This window comes from Amphiura filiformis, unplaced genomic scaffold, assembly GCF_039555335.1.
Source record: "Amphiura filiformis unplaced genomic scaffold, Afil_fr2py scaffold_49, whole genome shotgun sequence".
Lineage (NCBI taxonomy): Eukaryota > Metazoa > Echinodermata > Ophiuroidea > Amphilepidida > Amphiuridae > Amphiura > Amphiura filiformis.
The window spans coordinates 21,823-46,020 of NW_027305513.1; the positions used below are offsets into that span (position 1 = coordinate 21,823).

The window sequence follows — 24,198 nt, forward strand, 5'->3', positions numbered from 1 at the left end:
TACGTCACATCGACAGCTTAATAGCCTATGAGTATGGGTTCAAGTGGAACAAAAAATAGTGTATGTCCATTGCTAGCTATGGTAATTAATCATGTTAGTGTTTACATCACTACTTCGGTGAAGACAAGAGAAGTGTGCCTTCTCTACCAACGCCTGTGATATAACAGGTGCAAGCGAAACAAAATTGAATGACCAGAATAGTTTCCTTTGTCAGATGAATTGATTGAAGTTTTTGAAGACACTCTATTCTTGATGGGACAATATATGGAATAATTATTATTCCTCATCTATTTTTTTTATTGAAAAACTGCAATTGTGGCAACAGAACAATATTTATTTTGATTTCATCACAAGTCTTTCATTCTGGCGAGGGGTAGAAGATGCATATATTAAGTTCGTAAAAAGAACCAAGAGTATTAACTAAATTGAACACCCCTGCAGTAAGTTGGAACAGGTTCTTGTATACAACATTAAAATGCTTAGATTAGATTTGCTTCATATATTTTCCAGCACGATGAAAGTGTTCTTGTGCGGGCTTCTTTATGATCGGAATGCGTCATTATGGCAACAGCGGGCTAGTCGTGGGGAAGGTTACTACCTTCGCAGCGATAGGGACAACCCCACGATGAGAACGCATGAGTTGCCATTGTCGACCGTTCTGGCCGCAAGAAAGCTAGTCTAAAGAGAGACGCGCCACGGTGGTGGCGGTCTTTTGATGACACACTTATACACATAAGTAGAAACAAAATCGTGCTTAAGCCAAAAACGCACCCTTCCTCAAGAATTGGGATGGCACAAAGGTGCAACATAGGTTTTTATTGCAAAGACGAGGACAGACAAGTAGTTACAACACATTTGTCTAACCGTGGGTTTCGCTATTATTTAGAATAAATGCTTTTACTAGTTTCTATAAAACCACAAAATTACAAAAAAAAACTATAAAAAAAACTATAAAAAAAAAAAAGTAGAAAGGTAGATTTGAAGAAAGATAAAAAGAACATGTCAAAAGTTAAAATTAAACGAGAATGAAAAAACTGAACGGTGCCCGGACCATGCTCTCTTCAGTTCCAAAGTCTGACGCTCTATCAATTGAGCTATACGATGATGATATAAGAAACAGTCGTTATTATGTCGATACAATTGATTGGTGTTACAACATACTTAGATGGAATGCATAGCCACCTATTGCCAGTATATATTTGCTCAAACTCCAAATACAAAAAGCAACCAATTTTATTGAGGGCGTTTCTTAGGTATATCCTTGTAGACGGGGTTTTACGGTAGCTATTACTTACAAAACACAAGAAGAAAGTTCATACTGGTGAATGGCCAGGTGACCAGCTATGACACTGATTAACAGACAGCATATCACAGACATTTTTCAAGAAGCAAGCTACACATCATCAGCCTCATAACAAAATTGCCTACCGTATTTCGTCAAATAAACCTGTTTATTCAAGGTCAATTTTAGAACGATAATTCCCGTTAAAATCATTAGGTAAACTAAAAACACACGCTAAAATGACGAACTATGAACTAGAAACACCGACTTCTGGCTCACTTCCGGGTTTCTGATCCAGATTTTCGCCAATTATTGACGCTATTATCGACCATGTGCGCAACTTGGTAAGCTTACTACACAAGATAGCATGGAAATATCGGCATTTTTGAAACATCTTGGTTGAAAAAAGTGGTGGGGGTGTTTATTTGAGGGGGGCGACTATTTGACGAAAAATACGGCAAGTCATTTTTCCATGTTTCTTTGCGATTTTGACTCTGTTGAGTAATAAACCAATAAATTGTTCACCTTGGATATGTTTCTTAAATACAATGAAGTGTAAAATCAAAAGAGATGTATTTGAATTCCACATGTTGATGTGGCTGTAAATTTGATTAATTTGGGTTTATTACTCAGAAAATCAAAATTGCAAATGAGTAACATGTAAGAATGACTTAGGCAATTTTGGGGTGACGTCATAAAAGAGTTATTTATTGTTGCACAAAGAAAGGTTCCAACAAAGAATTAACACAATCACTGGTAATTAGCAAGAAAATTAATATGCATTGTGATAAAGATGTGGTGCATGTGGAGAAAGTTACAAATTCTTGAATAAAATTCACAAAGATATTCGATATATGTGAAGCAAAATCAGTCGGAACTCAGAAATATTAAAGTTTTTTATAGGATAGTAAAAAGAATTTACTAGGCTGTATTTTGCAGAAAACCCCAATAAATATGAACAATCAGTTCCAAAGACATGAGCAAAAAGAGTTTCCAAAACAAGAAGAAACAAAAGAAAATATTTCCTTTGTTTGGCTATATCTCAAAATCAATATTTCCGAGTTCCAACTGATTTTGCTTGATGGCATCACATTATGTGAAGATATTTACAATACCTGAAGATTTACTTTTTTTGTAGTTATATTTCACATATTAAAATCATTGTTAGCCATAATACCCATTGTACTTTTTGGTGAATAGAGAGGAAAGAAGGAAGGAATAAAGAGAGAAGGTGAACAACGAAGTTGTTTGTTTCCACCAGGATTCGAACCCCTCATGTGCCAAAACTATTGGCAACCGGTAACCACGGGTGTTTCGCTGGCCTGGCCGACAAATCTGTGCGCATATGACTTTGGTTGATTGTGTCATCGCATCAACGGCTTGGGATATATGCATGCATGGGCAGTAGCTTTGTGCTGTAGGATTGTGTAGGATTTATAGCCATTAGGGGTAGTATAAGATATTATACATGGTCCCATATCATGTTAGAATTCTGGTCTACTGGAGAACTAAGCCTATCTAATATGATGTTGAGATTATATTGTCATGATTTTTCCACAGTGAAAATCCCGAATTATGTTACGGGCTCGGTCACCCATCTTTGCACAGTATTGTTTGTGGATCATGAGACCACATCAGACACACCAAATTGCATTCTGAAAAAGAGGAATGTCCTTCTGATATCAAATTATTTTGATTTTTAGAAAATTTGTGATATTTCTACAAATTTTATGGCAAATTATTAAAAATTGACATTTTAGACATTTAACAGTTCTTGAAGTAAACTTCATAAATCTAATGATATGTACTTAAGTGTATATAGTCTGTATAAATTTCTAGAGTCATCAGTAATTTAGATATTGTTTGAATTGTATCTCTAAATGTAATGATGAGAAGTATATAAAAGTATACATTTTCAGAAAGGAAAAGAAACAAGAATTCCAAATATCATTTACATAATAGATTCCTGCAAAAATTAACAGTTTTTGAGAAAATCTCAAAAGTTGATTTTACTTTACTAACTTAAGGAAGGTATACAGACTATAGCTGGGATGAAAAGCCGACCATCATATGAAAATTTTGACCTTTCGTATTGAAGATATACATGAAGTTTCATAAAAGACCTAAAAATGTTAGGTCTTTTGACTTTTGGACTGTCAAAAATGTCAATTTTAATAATTTGCCATAAAATTTGTATTATATCGCAAATTAAAATAAAATCTAAATTATTTAATATCAGAGGGACATTCTTTGTATTCAGAATGCAGTTTGTGTCTGATGTGCTCTCAGATCCCACAAAAAAATACTGATATAAAATTGGATTGATTGAGCAAATATTTATTGGCCGAGCTATGAGTTTTAAAATTTTGGACAACAAGACGTAGTCGAGGCCAATATTTTAAAACTCATAGCGAGACCAATAATTATTGGGCGAAACGCATCCAATTTTATCATTATTATGTGTTGGATCCAATATTTTGACACACTTGGATTCATCAAAACATAATAATGTGCAAAGATGGGTCGCCGAGCCTTTAAATAAATCCTTTGTATTGCACTAAAAATATAGGTGATGTTATCGCATACAACAATTTTGCCTTTGCTGTCTCCCACACCACATTGGCTGTTCCAGATGCTCTAACATGATTTAACACCAGGTATAATAAAAACATAAACAAACAAACAAAAGACAAAAAGGAAAAGAAGGAAAAAAAAAATCCACTGAAAATGCAATATAATAAACCACTACAAAATGTTAAATTAGTAAAAACACACACGGCATTGAAGATTCAAGCAAACAGTCTTAGTGCATATTTTACCTGTTGTTTCCCATGAGTCTTTGCTTATATAAGCTTTAATAAGGAAAGATGGAAAATAAATTAAATTAGTAAAATATTAAAACAAAGATGTAATTATAATTTTCCCCCTAAATTCAATGCATAATATGATGTGATTAGAATGCCATGTAGATTAGAAAGAAAAAAAAAACCTGAATTCTTACTGATATAAAATAAATAATCATAACAAAAATGTACCACATACTAAATAAAGGGAATTCTAGAAGTGAAAATACTTATTATAATTATTGTACTGTAAATGACATCATTATTTTTGTACTGTAATTGACATCATTATGTTTGTACTGTAAATAACATCATTATTTTTGGCGTAAACAACTCAGTTTCGCCTTGTTTCACTTAAAATAACGATGTGATGTCGCCTGTGTTATATGAGACGATAGATGCACAACAGTGGCAAAAACAAATACCTTATTTCTTTAGGGATTCAATCATGTTTCACTGTTGTTCATCACCGATTAACAACGATGCGTCCGCATCGTCTGCGTGGTTTACTTCGAGATAGAGGGTAGCTTTAGCATGATTGAATCCCTTTCAACAACGAAAACAAGCTAAAGATGTCTAATTCACATGATCCTTTCATTCGGAATGTCCGTTTGTCATTACCGCACAAAATTAATACAAGAAGATCTGTGATTTCTCTGTTAATATCAGCAATAAAACTAAAGAATAAAGCGGTAGGCCTAGTTGTTTTTGCGTAAGTTCCAGGCATGACAAATTTACACGCTCTTGCGTAACGTGTACGCGTAACCTTGCGTTCGCAAGCATACGCTACTGGACTGTTGAGACATCACAGATTAACAATGGTTGGCTCCTGTACAAAGGTATAGGAAGAGTTGTTGAACTATATTTCATGGGTGGTTGGTGGTGGTGGTGGTACTCTTGGTAATGGTAGAGTATGAGTACATGTTGAAGAGCATTCAAACAATGCTATGATCCTAGTCAAAATTTAACTTCACACAATATTTGCTGTGTACTTACTTCTTTCACACTGGTCTATAACCCTAAGGCAGTATTCACATGCTTTCTCTATCAATGCTTCTTGTGCTTTGAGGAGGAAGCTCACTGCGCTGTCTGAAGGTGACTCAGCCCTATCCTGTAACCAATCAAAAATGAAGATGAATTTTATAATGGGATGTTACTAATACATAAAATGGGCTATTCCAGTTAAATCCATACACCCCCTATGGAAAACATGTCCTTAATCTTCCCCACAGGGAGTGTGAATTTCAAATTGGCTTGTCTGAATGGGTATGTCCATTTGAAATCTACAACCTATGTGTGGAAGATTAAGGTCATGTCTTCCACAGAGGGTGTATAGATTTCAACTGGAATTGCTCAATGTTGGGAAAAGGGTACATGGGGATTGAATCCATAGCGTATATACATGTATCATTAACATTTTAACGACAAATTATTAAAATTTGATATTTTTAAAATTTTTGATATTTAACAGTCCTCGAAGTAAATTTTATAAACCTAATGATATGTACTGAAAGTGTATGTAGCTGGGATGAAAAGCCGACGATGAATTGAAAATTTTGACCTTTCATATTAATGATATACATTTTTTCCCCAAAAAGACCTAATTTTTTTGGTGTTTTGGGGAAAAAAGTCCATATCTTCAATACAAGAGGTCAAAATGTTCAATTGATCGTCGGCTCAGGGTAGGCAGCCAGGCTAAAAAGCCTATTTAAGGGATGGCTGCCTACCCTGAGCCTGGTACCAACAGGACCTAAGTGTATCTCTGCACAGAGCAACCAATGAAACAAACAAATCCACCAAACAATGCAGTCAATGCAGTGACAAACTGAATTGTATCAAAACTTCTGTAAGTGTCAAAAAAAATCAAATAAAGTAGGCATTGATGGCAAAGGCAGGAACCTTCCACTTGTTATGTAGGCATATGTCAGTAAGGCCGAGTGAAAAAGGTTTGTCTCTCAAGCCTTTGGCAAAAAAACTATATGCTCATACCTACCAACCCTAAAACCTCACAAATAGGAACAATTGTTAGAAAAAAAGGGACATTCCTGAATTTCCTATACATTAGACTATAGTCATATTTTTGCAAAAATAGGGACACATGGTAAATTGCTTTCTTTTATGCTTTTTGTTGCGGTAAAAATAGGGACAGTCCCTATTAAATAGGGACAGTTGGCAGGTATGTATGCTATGCTTTTTAGCCCACTTTATTTCCATTGTTTCTTTTTATGATGGATGGAGGACAGTCCGGACATCTTCTGATACAAAACCCATCAATTTCTTACCTGAGATGTAGCGATGCTATCAGGATCTCTACAGAGAGTTGCGTGTAAGAGACTGCGTAGTACAGAAAAGCTGTGCACATTGAGCAGGTGATCCTCACCATAGAATTGACTGAGGTTGAGAACCGTGAAAAAATCTTGGCACAGGGCACCATCTATCTCTGTCACCTGATATATAATAAATAATAATAAAACAATATTGAGTAAGTTTTAAAGTTTCAGTGATGTTTACACCTTGCTTTTAATACTGGCCACTCCCAGAGGATGATTTAAGCACTACCCAGCAAGTCTTGCGGTTAGCATAGCTGTGTGAGTGAACATGACGCCACTGCCCGCCCACTGCATACACATGCATGGTTAAATTTGAATTTGGACAGATATAATTACAATAAAAACACCTTCAAAAAGCTGGTCGATTTCACATTTTATGTTATCTACAGAAGGTGTGAATTATCCTTTATGCATACATCACTTTAGATCTGAAATCGACCAAGTAATAATGACACACACACAATTCTAAAACAACACTCTTGATTATGTTAATGATGCCAAAATCCTTGGCATATGGATTCAGAACAATCTTAAATGGGACAAGAACACCCTGGAAATTACTAAAAAAGCCAATCGCAGGCTTTACATGCTGCGCATGTTAAAAAAATTTTGTTTTAACCATCAGGAGCTTATCACTGTATACAGAGGGTACATCAGACCTCTCTTAGAGTATTGTGACATAGCATGGCACTCATCTTTAACTGCTGGCCAATCTAAATCACTTGAACAGCTGCAGAGAAGAGCTTGCAGGATAGTCCTGGGCAGGAATTTCACATCTTATTCTGAAGCACTGAGTGATTGTGATCTGGACTCTCTCTGTGACAGGAGGGTGGATCATTGTCTGAGGTTTGCCGAAGGGCTCTCTAATAATACCAGAACAAATGATTTACTTCCCCCTGTCAGGGGCAGAATCCATGGTTGCAACCTACGCAATGCTGACAAATTGTCCCAGCTTTTTGCCAGAACTTCGCGCTTCCAGGGTAGCCCCATCCCATTTTTTGTTAGTTTATTGAATAATAATTAGTGGTTTTTCATATTACCTGCCCAGGACTATCCTGCTAACTTAATTCATCCAGTCCCCATCAGTGCTTTTTTTATATGCCATTGTGTTGACTTTTATGAAATTTTACCCCTTTTGTAATTTTTATTTGCATGACTTATTTATTGCTGTGTGATAAATCGTGTTTTGAAATGTGTCAAGTGCAATATAGTATTTTGATTGTTGTATATAATATCATATATTTTTGATGTGTTTTAAAATTGTAAGTTTCCATGTAATTCAGCCTTAGGGCTGCGATATGAAACAAAATAAACATTACTACTACTACTTACTACTACTACATCTTTTGCACAGAATTCAATGGGATTTGAAAAGTAAAGTGGCAGTTGAAACTCTAGTGATAACACTTTTACAGTGCATGATGGGGCTTCCTTAAATCATCCTCTGGGCCACTCCTAACCTAGCTTGTCCTAATCCCACTTGGCCAGTTGGAGTTTGCTAAACCAATTCCCAAAACTTGACTCAAGAAATAAACATATTTTACAAGATATGGATGTGCTCTGTTCATTGAGGTACATTTCATCATAATCAATCAATGTTGTACAAGATTAGCATATTAGTACAGAAAATTAAAATGGAAGAAATGCATTATGGGAAGTGTAAGATATCTTCTCTGAGCTCCAACACAGTTAAAGGATCAATATAGGGCGATGTTTCTGATGAGTTTTCTGGGCTACTATTGAAAGTGCAGTGATCAGAATTCATAAACGGGAATAACTTTAGAGGGTTGCCCTGACTAAGTAAGGCTTTTTGTCTCTTTCACTTTTTGACAAGTTTAACTTTGTGCTTTAAGATAAAAGAAAATTGGAAAATATTTTTTTTTTTCTATTTGACTAACATTCATTTTAGCTCAAGACTAAAGTTAATTCCCTTTCATGAATTCCAACCTATTATAATTATGTTTGCCTTGTACCGACATCTTGTTAAAACTGTTACACACTTTTATACATGAGCCTACATTGAGATATTACCATGGAGACTCAAAATATCAAGATTTTCTCATAACTACCTGTACTTACCAGGGCTGACATTTTCTTTGCTTTCTGTTTAGAGTGTGGATTTGTAGCTTGCTCCAAACTAGCTTGTGATAGCCAATCGCTCACTTGCGAGCACAGCACATAGATTTGCTCTGCCGTCATCACATCGCCATGGAGTGTTCCTATGACAACAAGGCTCGCCAGTGCCCTGCTTTGGATCTCACTGTCAAAGCCTACAGTTGACACCCATCTTACCATCTGATAGGCTAGTCTGTCTAATTGACCTAACCTTTGGCCCTGTATAAAGTGAGTTAAAAAATTGAAATAAATGTAAATGTGGGCATTGATATAGTACCCTAGATTCATAATTATAGGGATATCAAAGCACTTTACATTTATTCTGAACAGAATAGACTATATCGCAACAATTGGCAGCCAACAATATGAATATGCCCTAACAGCTCTCCATTTTACACTTGAGTGGAATGTGACAAGTGAGATAAAGTGTCTTATCCAAGGACACAACATGTTGGCCCTGCCAGGGTTAGAACCCACAACCTTGCATTCTTGAGTAGAACGCCCTAATCGTTAAGCCACCAGCTAATATAACTGGGACTTTTATACCATCAGAAACCTGGAACTACATCAAAATCATGTGTGTGAACTTTCTCACAGATTTGGCAGTTTGAAAAAGATATCGTCCAATTTATATTTGATGATGTCCTATAAACGAAAGAACTTTTATTTTTAAGACATCGTCAAACTTTTGGTTTGTTCTCTTAAAGGAGTATTTCGTGATCCTAGCATTCTGTTTTTATTTTTCAGTAGATACCCATGACAAAAGCTTAATTCCAAAATTTCAGTTGATTCAGATTTTACGCTTGCAAGTTATGCATGATTTTATGTATTACACTGCTCCATAGACAATGTGTTGTAATTTCATTCTGGTATTTCACGATATCTTTGCTAAACGAATTAATCTGCAAGAATTTTTTGTATATAAATAAACATTATGTAGCCAGAGGTTTCCAGTGATAAAAAAATCTCAACTTTTTTTGAGAAAGTGGGGGGGATGATGCTGTGGATCACGAAATGCCCTTTTAAGTAAAACTGGTACGATATGTGGCAATTGCTTTAACTTGGTTAAGTGATGTGACATGGATGAAACTCTAACCTGGTTAAGCAAAACTGGTAAGATATATGTGGTCAATGATGACTTGGTTTAATGACATCTGATGAAACACTCACCTGGTTAAGTAACACTGGTAAGATATGTGGCAATTGCTTCAAGTCTTGAGGTGGATTTAAGCTGTGTACTTGAATGTCTTGAGTTGGCCCATAGTCCTGTAGTATGTTACTACACAGGATACGGGATCTCCAGCTTAAACGTCTCTTCTCCGACAAAGCTTTCACTATCTGAGCTAGTAAGACTTCTGGTAGCCTGTGAATGAATTAGGTGATTTAAGGGGTACTACACCCCTGGCCAATTTTGTGCCTATTTTTGCATTTTTCTCAAAATTATAGCGCATTGGTGACAAGTAAGATATGTATATTATAGGGCAAGGGCTACAACTACTGCACTGAAAATTCTGCAACTCAAGGCAAGTTTTATTGATCAAATATTGGTTTTCCCTCATTTTTGACTGTAACTCCACAACTGTTGTCTGTGCTGTCGAAATAAAATTTCCAGTGCAGTAGTTGTAGTCCTTGCCCCTATAATATACATATCTTACTTGTCACCAATGCACTATAATTTTTGAGAAAAATGCAAAAATAGGCACAAAATTGGGCAGGGGTGTAGTACCCCCTTAATGTTGGCAAAGATGCAGAGATAGATCACTTTCAATGCTCTTAAGTACAGTGTAATTTGTCAAGGAAACATTACCAGTTTGTACTATTGTAGAGGTATTTTATTTTTTACTCTACCACTCACTCGTTGTGCAAAGTCTAGCTTAAGTGTGTGAGTCAGTGGTCCGCTAGCCCATAGACTCGCCTTCAATGGGAGTAGACTTACACATGCCATTAACAAAATAATTTTCAACCAAGGAAAGAGTGGGTATGTTTATGTTTGAATTGGCATTTCATAAAGATACCTAATGCACCATTTGGTCATAATTAATCCCTCATGATGTTAAAAATCTCTCTAGATGAACCTTTATTCTGCTAATCCCATCCCTAACCCTAATTCTCATCACCAAAGTCGGACCCTAATTATAATCAGTCTGCTTAAGCATACACAGGTCTGTAACCAGGGGGCAAGGGGGGAAGACCCTCCCCCCATCGCCAAAGGCTCAAAAAGTCCCAATTTTTGACCCAAAGTATACAAAAAGTCTGATTTGCAAGTTTAGCGAGCAGAAAAATATTGAGTTTCATGCCTTTACTAGGTCAAAAAAAGGTCCACTTTTTCAAAATCTGACCCCTCAGTCCACTCAGCCCCCCAAATAAATCCTGGTTACGGGCCTGGGCATACACCATCGAAACATAATAATATGTTTTGATGATCTATGGCTTGATTAGGCTAATCTAATCAAGCACATAAAAATGTTTGATCACCAATAATTTATTGATTGATTAAATAAATGTAATTTATAAAATAACAAAATGTCTTATAAAAAGTACGGTAACAGAAAAAAGGAAGCAAAACTTAAACTGGTCCTAGGATGAATCTTACTTTCTTTTTTTCTTTGTGCAATTGATACACAGCAGTAATGTCCGCAGGTGATTCTCAACAAACTCTGGTGAAGATGAGGATGACTGCAAGGACTGTAGAGTTGCTGTGTAGTGCTTCTCCAATGCATTATGGGATCTTCCTCTGCAAAACAAAATATTAAAATAATGATGATATCTTTGCGAGGGAAAGAGGGTTAGAAACCAATTTTATATTTAGGACACAAGTTTTACAAAGAAAAGAGCAAGCGGCATCATCACCAATGAATTGATCAACTCTTGAGACTTCTGTAGAAAACCTTTTCCTTATTTCACCAAATAGAATTCCAATGATTATGATTTACGATCATAATTCTAATCTATTATTTTATAGGAAAATAATATCTTTAAACCTTAAAACCTATTAGAGGTTAATGACTGCGCATCAGTTGTTTTGAGGGTATTGTGAAAAATCTCAGTTGTAGTAACTACAAATTTCGAACGTTTGAGGACTTGTTCTCAAGTTGTAACAGGTGCCGTACGGTGCCCTAAGCGTTAAATGTTTTGGCAAGTTTGCATTTATATATCTTGTAAAATACTCACTTTAGAAACCTGTGTCATTGATACATGTCATCTGTGATTGCTAAACTTATTCTACGCATCAGCTTTTGTCCAAAGATTTTTGGAGTGATTTTTAAGAACAGCGAAAAGTCTATTCCACAACTATGTCGTTGTCGACCCACTTACGGAGCTAGCTCGGGCTTAAACTGGTCAGGAGTTGTTTATTTATTAAAATCCATGTGCCGTCAACTACTTACGCATGTGCACGGTCTTAATTGAAGATGGTGCTGGGACGGTGCATTTGTACTGCAATAACTTTGACTAAAATCCACTCAGAATTAACCATCAAAATTACCCGTTTTTAAAAATATCAGCATAACCGAGGTTAGTTTAGATACTATTTGTTTGCTTTTTACAAAAAATAAAAGTTTTAATGCATCAGGTCATTCGATGTCAGTGGATGGAATTTTTGTATTTCGTTTCAAAGCAGAATGACAGAAATGACCATTGACCCCTAGAGGTCACAGATTACATTATGCATATGCATACCAACTATCACGTGGCAAGTCTCTTCAACAACACTACTATCGGAAGTTACTGGGTCAGTCCATGTCAAATCAACCAGGGGTCCCCAGGTGACCCTCTCAGATTTTGATGAAATTCCATCAGAATAATCTTTTGTGGCCACAATGAACACATACAAAAAATTGGCCTCATAGGCCATGTCGTTTTTGAGAAATGGCCCTTTGAAGTTTGGCCCGGACCCCCCTTTTTTGGCACTCGCGAGTGTCATTGGTGATTTTTACCAACTTGGGTAGCTCATAACTTCTTGTTCTGAACAGATATAAAGCTGCAATGTTGCATTCTAGCTACAGATATGTACCCATAGACAATGTATCTATGACATTTGAGTCATATGACCACATATTTTTGGCACCAGGGGACCCCCAAAATGACAAAATCACACTTGCGGTTGATTAAATGACCAACTTTGGGTGCTCATAACTTTAAAAGGAAAGCAGATATCTGAAATTTAGAGCCAGATTCTGGAAATATGACATAAGGTTAGCCAGAATCCAAGATTGCAGCTTTATGTCGTTTTTGAGAAATGGCCCTTTGAAGTTTGGCCCGGACCCCCCTTTTTTGGCACTCGCGAGTGTCATTGGTGATTTTTACCAACTTGGGTAGCTCATAACTTCTTGTTCTGAACAGATATAAAGCTGCAATGTTGCATTCTAGCTACAGATATGTACCCATAGACAATGTATCTATGACATTTGAGTCATATGACCACATATTTTTGGCACCAGGGGACCCCCAAAATGACAAAATCACACTTATGCGGTTGATTAAATGACCAACTTTGGGTGCTCATAACTTTAAAAGGAAAGCAGATATCTGAAATTTAGAGCCAGATTCTGGAAATATGACATAAGGTTAGCCAGAATCCAAGATTGCAGCTTTATATCTGTTTAGAACAAGAAGTTATGAGCCACCAAAGTTGGTAAAAATCACCAATGACACTCGCGAGTGCCAAAATGTGGGGGTCCGGGCCAAACTTCAAAGGGCCATTTCTCGAAAACGACATGACCTATGAAGCCAAATTTTTGTATGGGTTCATTGTGGCCACAATAGATTATTCTGATGGAATTTCATCAAAATCTGAGAGGGTCACCTGGGAACTTTTCAGAAAATTGGTTGATTTGACATGGACTGACCCTACTGTCACTCGAATGGTGATATCATGATATTATACATGTAGGCCCAAAGTTAGGGCTGATACTAGTCATGGGCTAAATACAAGAAGTAAGGTGAATGATGGTCATCCGTTAACAAGTGATGGTAGCAACAGTGATGGTCAACTTACAGATAGTACAAGGGACACAAGAAGTAAGGTGAATGATGGTCATCAGTCAACAAGTGATGGTAACAACAGTGATGGTCAACTTACAGATAGTACAAGGGACACAAGAAGTAAGGTGAATGATGGTCATCCATCAACAAGTGAAGTAACAACAGTGATGGTCAACTTACAGATAGTGCAAGGGACACAAGTAAGGTGAATGAGGGTCATCAGTCAACAAGTGATGGTAACAACAGTGATGGTCAACTTACAGATAGCAGGCATGAGACTGCACTTTCCTAAAAAAAACTGAAAAAACTGAAAATGCGCGTGAAATTGGGCAAAAAGTACCAAAAACAGGCTGAAATTAAATAAAGTTGCGGAAATTTTGACTATAAAAAAAACTGAATTCAGTTTTAAACTGAAAATTCTCATGCCTGAGATAGTGCAAGGGACACAAGAAGTAAGGTGAATGATGGTCATCCGTCAACAAGAGATGGTAACAACAGTGATGGTCAACTTACAGATAGTGCAAGGGACACAAGAAGTAAGGTGAATGATGGTCATCAGTCAACAAGTGATGGTAACAACAGTGATGGTCAACTTACAGATAGTGCAAGGGACACAAGAAGTAAGGTGAATGATGGTCATCAGTCAACAAGTGATGGTAACAACAGTGATGGTCAACTTACAGATAGTGCAAGGGACACAAGAAGTAAGGTGAATGATGGTCATCCGTCAACAAGTGATGGTAACAACAGTGATGGTCAACTTACAGATAGTGCAAGGGACACAAGAAGTAAGGTGAATGATGGTCATCCGTTAACAAGTGATGGTAGCAACAGTGATGGTCAACTTACAGAGAGTGCAAGGGACACAAGTAAGGTGAATGAGGGTCATCAGTCAACAAGTGATGGTAACAACAGTGATGGTCAACTTACAGATAGTGCAAGGGACACAAGAAGTAAGGTGAATGATGGTCATCCGTTAACAAGTGATGGTAGCAACAGTGATGGTCAACTTACAGATAGTGCAAGGGACCCAAGAAGTAAGGTGAATGATGGTTATCCGTCAAAAAGTGATGGTAACAACAGTGATGGTCAACTTACAGATAGTGCAAGGGACACAAGAAGTAAGGTGAATGATGGTCATCCGTTAACAAGTGATGGTAACAACAGTGATGGTCAACCTACAGATAGTGCAAGGGACACAAGAAGTAAGGTGAATGATGGTTATCCGTCAAAAAGTGATGGTAACAACAGTGATGGTCAACTTACAGATAGTGCAAGGGACACAAGAAGTAAGGTGAATGATGGTCATCAGTCAACAAGTGATGGTAGCAACCGTGATGGTCAACCTACAGATAGTGCAAGGGACACAAGAAGTAAGGTGAATGATGGTCATCCGTCAACAAGTGATGGTAACAACAGTGACGGTCAACTTACAGATAGTGCAAGGGACACAAGAAGTAAGGTGAATGATGGTCATCAGTTAACAAGTGATGGTAGCAACAGTGATGGTCAACTTACAGATAGTGCAAGGGACACAAGAAGTAAGGTGAATGATGGTCATCCGTCAACAAGTGATGGTAACAACAGTGATGGTCAACTTACAGATAGTGCAAGGGACACAAGAAGTAAGGTGAATGATGGTCATCCGTCAACAAGTGATGGTAACAACAGTGATGGTCAACTTACAGATAGTGCAAGGGACACAAGAAGTAAGGTGAATGATGGTCATCCGTCAACAAGTGATGGTAACAACAGTGATGGTCAACCAACAGATAATGCAAGGGACACAAGAAGTAAGGTGAATGATGGTCATCCGTCAACAAGTGATGGTGCAAGGGACACAAGTAGTTATGAGTATGATGGTCATCCACCAGACACTGCGAGCAATGGTCACAAGAGTAAAGGGATTGAAGGTACAGGTAATAAAGAGAACGATGTTAGTGAGAGTGGTGGTCAACCACGTGCAAGGGTCACATGTAGTAAAGAGTTTGATGGTGCATGTAGTAAAGAGAAGGATGGAAACGAGATTGATGGAAATGAGAGTGATGTTCAACCACGTGTAAGGGTCACAAGTAGTAAAGAGAGTAATGGGCATCCATCAGGAACTACAAGTGATGGTAATAAGAGAGGCAGTCTACCAACAGGCAGTATAAGGGTCACATTTAGTAAAGAAAAGGATGGTCATCCATCGGGTACTGCAAGCGTTTACGAGAGTGGTGGTCAACCAACAGACTGTGCAAGGGTTATATTTAGTAATGAGAATGATGGTCATCCACCAGCTACTGCAAGCGATTACAAGAATTATATAGCAGGTACTGCAACTGATGATAATGAGAGTGGTGACCAATCAATAAACAGCAATAAAAGTGAGAGTGATGGTAGCAATGATCACCCAACAGACAACTCAAGTGACAGTGGAGGAAATGAAACGGACGATGCAAGTTATAGAGATGAGAATAATAGTTATCCATCTGACAGCGCAAGCAATAGTGACAGTGATGGGAGTGCAGAGTATAATAGACCGACTTCCAAGTTGAGTAGTGAAGCTGACAAAACAGCTTATAAGCTGAAATGTATGTACACTAATGCTGATAGCATCATGAATAAGAGGAAGGAAATAGAAGCGTGTATTGAAGCTAATCAACCAGACATTATCGGAGTAACCGAAGTGTTACCAAAGTATAGAGGAGACCTCATTCAGGATGCAGAACTACAGATTGAGGGTTTTGATTGCTTCACAAATGATAAGAAAGGAAGAGGGATATGCCTGTACACTAAGAAATGGCTGGAAGCCGTTAGATGTGATGACTTAAGTGCATCAAGTGTTAGGGAAAGTGTGTGGTGTGAGATAAAGCTCAAGAACAAGGATAATCTTCTTATTGGGTGTATATATCGTAGCCCAAATTCCAGCAAGGATAACAATGAGGATCTCCTTGATATGATCAACAAAGTTGGTAAAAGGAAAGATACTCACTTATTGATAGTAGGAGACCTGAATTACCCTGAGGTGGACTGGAATTCTTATACATCATCAGTAGGTGAAGCACACGGAAGCAGTAGATTTGTGAGCTGCCTTCAAGACAATTTCTTGTCACAGTTAGTTAGTTTTTACACAAGATATAGAGAAGGTCAGAAACCGAGTCTTCTAGATCTGATCATTGTAAAGGAAGAACAGTTGGTGTGTGATATAGTTGAATCAAGTCCCTGGGAAAGAGTGATCATGTTGTAATATATTTTGATCTGCGATGCTACGTAGATGTACAAGAGGATAAACAAGCTAGATATAATTATGTCAAAGGTGACTATGATGGCCTAAGAAGTGACTTAGGAAATTGCGATTGGACAAAGTTAGATAAACTTGACATTAATGCTGCATGGACAGCATTTGCCGATGAGATACAAGGAGGTATGAATAAACATATCCCGAAATCAAAGATAAGAACCAATGATGACAAAAAAAGACGGAAGCCTTTGTGGATGTGTGAGGAAGCGGTGAGAAAAGTAAAGAAGAAATATCATGCATGGAAACGCTAGTATTCGAAAAGTATTGGATATGTGGACAAGTATGATAGAAGAGAAAGGAGGAGTGGATGTTGCATATTTGGATTTCAGTAAGGCATTCGATTCTGTACCTCACCAAAGGCTGTTGAAAAAGTTGAATGCTCATGGATTAGATGGGAACCTGTTGTCATGGATTGAGAGCTTCCTATTGGATAGAAAACAGTGTGTCTCAGTAAATGGAGCCAAGTCTGAATGGGCCAAGTACTGAGCGGGATACCTCAAGGAAGTGTGTTGGGACCCATATTGTTTGTGGTGTACATCAACGATCTGCCAGATGTACTAGAAGGCTCGGTGAAAATGTTCGCTGATGATACTAAGGTGTTCACACCAATTGGGGAGCCCAAAGATGGTGATGTTTTACAGAGAGATCTAGATAGCCTCAGTAACTGGTCCCAAGATTGGCAGCTGAGATTCAATGTGGACAAGTGTGGAATTATCCATTTTGGCAGACAAGATAGCCCGGTTACTTACAACATGGGGAGTGGGACAATTAGACAGGACCTCAAAGTTAGAGCAGAAGAAAAAGACCTAGGAGTGATATTTGATCCAACGCTAAAATTCAGCAAGCATGTTGGGACCATAAGCAATAAGGCAAATAGGATAGTGGGTCTTATCAAGCGCACTTTTGATTACATGGACGAAGATATGTTTAGGCCTCTCTACAAAACTCTAGTTAGGCCTCATCTGGAATACGCCAACTGTGTTTGGAGTCCTTTCTTGCAAAAAGATATCACTGCCATTGAGAAAGTCCAGAGGCGCGCCACAAAAATGATTCCATCTTTTCGTGAGCTTCCATATGAAATGAGACTTCGAAGACTCAATCTACCAACTCTTGCATATCGGAGATTAAGGCGATATGATTCAGGTCTACAAGATTATGCATGGCATAAATGACATGTCCAAGAGTACATTGTTTGAGATGAAGGAGCTTGATAAAGAGTTAAGAGGCCATAATCTTCTAATACACAAGAAATTTGCACGTCTAGATATCCGCAAATACAGCTTTTCATACAGAGTGGTAGATACCTGGAATAAGCTCCAATCATCTGCAGTAAACGCACCTACCATAAATAGTTTCAAGACAGAGGTGGATGCATACCTATCTAAGAAGATGAACAAATTCTGCTATTAGCACAGTGACTTTTTTAGTCAATAGAAGAGTTTGAAATGAGAGTGATGGTAACAGTGGTGGTCATCCAAAAGTTAGTAGCAAGAGTCGGAAGCAGTGAAGAGAATGAGGTTCATCCATTAGGTACCGTAAGTGATGGTAACAAGAGAGATGGTCAACCAACAGTGCAAGTGCAATTGGACACAAGTGTGTAGAAAGTATTGTATGCAACCATCATTTTGTGTACGAGATATGCAAGTAAAGAATATTATAAGGCATTGCAAGCATTAGTGATGAGTCTTAAGCCAACCAACTGTGAAGGGACACAGAGAGAATGTTGGTCATCCACCAATTACTGCAAGGGATGGCATTGGAAGTGATGGGCAAACGATGATTATTATTGAACATGTAGTCATACAGGCATAGCGGTGATGTGAGTGGTGGTAGTCAACCAACAGTTGTGTACACAGTATTGGGAATGATGGCCATCCATGAAGTTTGTGTTGCAAAATAGTGTATTTTCATCAATTTGACAGCGCAAGGGATATTTTGTAGTGAAGTGAAGTTTGGCACCAAGAGTGTTTGTGATCTTGAAAGGCCCTAGGGCCTCGGCAAATTTTTTTAAGGCCATGCAGTGTGGTTTTTGTGATAAGTGTGGGTGGGCAAAAATAAGACTATAGTCTTACCAAGAGCCCGTGAAGACAGGTGAATACAGCTGAATACCTGTTCTTTTAAATTTCTATGTAAATATGTATTGTGTTCTAGGCGAATTTGGCTGACTAGCAGATAGGTTTGCCTGGCATACCTATACGCTGTGTGCAGTATTACATGTAAATGAATTGCAATATATTCAAATACATTATAGAAAATTAACATCATCATCATTATAATAATAATAATACTAACAGAAATTCACCTTTATAATTCTAAACATATTTTCAAAATTGGCCCACACAAATGTCATGTGTACTCACTTACTGTTACTGAGCACATGCAAACTATAGCCCTACTGAGTGGGAGCCCCGGGGGGTCACTCCCATTGTGGCCTGTACAGTGTACACCATCCGCGATAATGAAAACGCGTAAAAGGGTCGTTTTTAGTGGGTAGGCATGATACGTGCGTATCGCGCTTAAGGTGTCAAAACATGAAAAATTGGAAAAAAGGGTAGCAAAATTGCAATTTCTAAATCGCGAAATGAAATTTAGGGTATGAAATTTGATGTTAGGAAATCCCTGTTTAGGGTGTCGTTTTAGCCAAGGGTTAAATCCTTGTTTAGGGTGCTTTTCAAAAGTTGATTATCGCGGATGGTGTACAGGCCACAATGAGAGTGACCCCGGGGTGGGAGCTGAGATGTATGGTCCAGTGTGCATGTTTCTCTTTCAAGAGCTTAATGGATTGGAAAGTTCCATGAAAGAAGTTAGTCCGAATAATCAGACCCAGAACAAAATATTAATTTCTGACATGATCGTGTACTGGGTCTGAACTGTTTCCATATGAAATCTTGATGGCAAATTGGACAATAGAAGCACATGGTTCTACGTGACAGCTTTTTAATCCCTATTCATGTTACGTGAATCACGCTATTGTGGACCATCCTTCTGATACTTGAGTGTTTGGACAAGCGGAACAGTCTTTTGTCTACCTCTCTGTTTGTAAACAAACCAGGAGGTCGAAATCGTCCTCCTCGCCGAATACGAAAGTCAGCGTAATAGTACGGCACTAGAAAGAAGTCTTACATTGTAGAAATTTTTATATAGTCCAAATATTTAATAAAATTATGCATTTGATTATTTATCAATTATTTCATTTTAAATGATAACAAAAATATGATTCTGCTATTAAAGTGACAGATAAATCTAAATAATTTGGTGGATATGTAGGAATAATAACAGGTCACAGATTTGACAGCCCCAATTAATTTGGAAAATGGCCAAATAAGTAAAGTCAACAAATTTGAGATCTATTTTTACATTTTTAGATAATCATTTCACATTTTACATAGATTTGGACATTGGACAGGACTCGGACCGGACTCGCCTTGAGTCCGAGTCCTTTATTGTCCGAGTCCGAGCCGAGCCGAGTCTTTTTGTGTCCGAGTCCGAGCCAAGTCCGAGTCCAACAAAAGTGGACTCGAGTCCGAGTCCGGACTCGAATGATACATCTCTGCCGACTAGCCACAAGCAAACTTCTGTACAAATTCAACTTGTATGCAAATGAATCAACCACAGCTCATTATAACCCAATGACATCACCAGCTCAAAATTACATCCCATTGAAATACATGTAACTGATGTAAGTGGAACCAACATTACTCAAATTTCAAGGCCTTTTTGTAAAAAATTACAAGTTTTTCGGAAATTTTCAAAGTTTTTCTACGGAAGTTGAAGGTTTATTCAAGCTGCTTGTGTAGGAAGTACAAGTGGAGACAGCCAAATGTTGATGGACAAACGTAATATGCATGAGCATTTTTCATAGTCCAGAACAAATTTTCTTGAAAATCCATGCACCTGATTGGTCAGTTCAGTGCATGGGGTTGTAATGTGAGCAGCTCTGTGTGTACTGTTGGTTGGTGGTTTCCCAACTGTGCAATTGATCATCATGGTGGTGGTACCTGGTGTGTTCTCTTAATTATTTGTACAGTGCCAATGGTTAGTTCACCACGTAAACTTGTATGGCTCAAAATTCGGACCGCTCGCCATTATGTTTACTGCTTTCTCTGTTTTGAAATTCGTTGACGTTTTAACGATCCCCGATTCCCGGTCGATCATTTTAGCTGTGTCACGTCACATGCATGACGCGCTGGTGGGTACCAACCAGACTTCAGAAAAAAAACCTCGATCGCCGATAACGATGTGATATGGGACTTACATAGGATTACACAGAGATATTTCTTGCCAAAATTTGACCATTTCTAGGCAAGTTGGCCCTACTTTGTCTGCGTTATATGAAAAAGGACAGTCTTAAGACTTAAGTAAGTAAATGTACAATGCTTTTGGGAGACTGGGAGGGATCAGAACAAAAAAATTATGGAGCCTATTCTTGACTGTGTAATATTCCTTCAACGAGTTGCCGTGCGGTAATAACCTTATACGATGGACAGATAGTATCAGTTTGTGAATGAGGACATCGTATAAGTTCCTTGTACTAGCCAATGGTGCAAGTTTGATTGTAGCCGACTGTGGATGCGCTGCACGGAGTGCCGGGACCGGGGGTTCCCTGTACTAAGCATCATTTCAAATTCAACAAGTTGTTGTTTATCTAAAAATGCAACAAAAAAAAAAGTTGTTGTTTATCACATGATCAATCACAATTCAATTTTAAGCTTACTTCGAAGTTCGACATCAGCTGTCTTTAAATTAATGAATGGTGCATTCATTCTCAAATTGACTCAAGTTGACACAAGCTCCAGTACAGGAGCTCTTACTTAAACACTCATCATTTCATTACCTTCCCTGAAAATGTGAGTTTACAATATATACAAACCTGAATTGGCTCAAAATATTTTCAACAGTACTGGGCGCTGACATCTTGGATTTTCAATTTGGCATTGTCACAAATCTTTTTACAGCTGAAAAAAATATTTACAATAAACAAAAACTGCCACAATTTTTGACATAAAAATATATTTAAATACGAAAAAAAATATATTTAAAACAACAATTGTACATTATAAAAGATTACTAACCAAATATATTATGTTAAAAGATCTTAATTTTAGAACGAGCCGTCAAGTTAACCTCCACGCATGCGCACAAGCCTTAGCAACGATTTGCATAGGAAGTTTATGGAATCCGTGCGTACGTATGTGACTATTTTGAAGAGCATTTGTCACGCATAAATTCAACCAATTTACAGGTGTGTGTAGAGTATTTTTAAAAGGAATGGTTAACGAGACATTTAAGAATCACACCATTGCCTAAATATGTAAAAGTAAGGTGTATGTTAAGGGTTTTTTTTGCTAAATTGAAATTACGAGTCGCAAGAAAACTGCCGAATTCGTCAGCCTTGGCACCTTTGGTCATGTATTAAAAATTGGTTGGGTATGAGAAAGACAGAGCTGGCGCCTGGAGGGGGGGGCATGGAAAGGAGAGAGAGAGAAGGGTAAGATAGAGAAAAGAAGGAGACAGATTAGAAAAAAGATGAAGGAAAATGGTGAAGAAAACTGAGAGAATGCGGCGATCCTGAATTAGTACTAGAGTCTAGACCACCCAAAAAGGACTACACGCATTGTGCACGGTATTTAACTTTTTACTTTTGCATCAAAGTTTAGTTTTACATCATGGTTACATGGTTAAAAAGGTGCCAAACACTTTGGAGTCAAGGTTAAAATGTATTGGAAACATGTGGAAAGAGGGCAGGGCTTCGATAAATGAGGGAAATTATGCGGTAAAAAACAAGGTCAAAAGTAGGTATGAGCATGATGATGATGAGAGGCAAACCTAACACATTTGCTGTAGCCAAAATAACAATTTCTCGATCATTCATGAGAGGATGCACCTTCTGCGTCAGCGTACTTTTCATAGAATAACACGATCGCGCGACCTGCATGACCGAACCTTGACCTTGCCAACGACCGTGTGAATGGTCAATTCTCAAAAGCTGTGTTTATGCCGTAAGCGCCAGTATTTATGAATACGCTCGGCGCAAATAACTGTGCATACCCAAGTTGGCTCTCATGATCGAGAATTTAATATTTTGGCTATAGCCAGCCAAATTCGCCTAGACCGGGGCCCAAACACAATGGATATTTACATAGAAATTTAAAAGAACAGATTGGTACAGGCTGGTCACATGGTCAAGGAAACCTACATAAATATGTTTTCTATAAGCCCTTTCGCAATTTCGGGAAATTGCAACTGCGCATGCTCAGACATCGTCATACAGTTCTTCAACGAGAGATAAACACGAGGAGGCTATTGTGCATTTTCAATGCGGTGAACTGTACTGGAATTATGCCGATTATTTTGTCTTTATTTCTTCATGATACATTATATTTGATTAAATATATTGATATCATGAAGAAATAAAGACAAAATAATTGGCAAAATCCCAGTACAAGATGTTTTTATGCAAACGGCACAGTTCACCGCATTGGAAATGTACAGAAGCCTCATCGTGTTTATCTCCAATTTTATCGGCAAATATTACCCATGATGCACCATGATCTGAAATTGCGAAAGGGCTTATTCTTCACTTGACCATATAGCAGTTCCATAAATCAGGCATGTGATTTTTCCGCGGATTCGCGGAAATCCGCGGATTTGAGACCAAAATCCGACCCCCCTGAGATCAATGTAAATCCGTTGAGACATTTGGGGGGGTAGGGCCCCCCTCTAAGCTCCTGAACATTGGCAAAGAGCATCTCTCTCTTTTTTAACGAACTTCTTGTTTCGGCCGTGTGCGCCGTGGTTGGCAAGTCGTAAGGCAAATACCCGCTGAAAAAACGCGCAAAAATTCGCCCAATGTGTTTTTCCTGCGAACATGAATGGAAAAAGTGCCGATTATTCATGAATTACTATTTTAAAAGTCGCCCAAAGATGGTTTTATAGCTCGTATGGCAATTTTACTAACGATTTCTATGATTGGTCCATTCTGACGTCACTTGCCGATATTAACCAATCACTGATAAGCTTGCATTCTATCTACATGTGCCGTCGGCCATCTTTAATTTTGACAACTGATCGACAGGATTTGTTTATCGGTATCGAACCAAAATCAAGATGAAAACGCTTCAGAAAAATGACGCGAACGTCGGCGTAGTTGATAAAGATGTGAAAAACAAGTTCCGCTGGAGCTGGCTGGATCACGAAGTGAAAGTAATACATGTTAAAGATGGTCGCGAATTGAGCTGTACGGTGGAAGAAAATGGTATCAAAAAAATTGCCGTCGCCGGTAAAGCTTATTGCTCACTGTGTGGGGACATGATATCTTATGGATCCAAGGGAAGAATTGCTTTAACGGACCATATTACCAAA

At 38.0% G+C, this 24,198-nt stretch overlaps 1 protein-coding gene across 1 annotated transcript in view; it reads right to left on the reverse strand.

Moving 5' to 3' along the window:
- LOC140144315 (AP-5 complex subunit zeta-1-like) overlaps positions 1-21,790 on the reverse strand; it is a gene marked incomplete at its 3' end in the record, with an annotated part of 42,736 nt that extends 20,946 nt beyond the window's left edge. The window contains exons 1-7 of the mRNA XM_072166140.1: positions 21,707-21,790; positions 11,164-11,304; positions 9,741-9,933; positions 8,535-8,789; positions 6,408-6,572; positions 5,122-5,236; positions 4,102-4,134 (exon numbers count right to left, since the gene is read on the reverse strand). Coding sequence (XP_072022241.1) covers positions 4,102-4,134; positions 5,122-5,236; positions 6,408-6,572; positions 8,535-8,789; positions 9,741-9,933; positions 11,164-11,304; positions 21,707-21,750 — 946 coding nt within the window. The remainder of the gene's footprint in view (positions 1-4,101; positions 4,135-5,121; positions 5,237-6,407; positions 6,573-8,534; positions 8,790-9,740; positions 9,934-11,163; positions 11,305-21,706) is intronic.
- Positions 21,791-24,198: the final 2,408 nt, after the last annotated feature.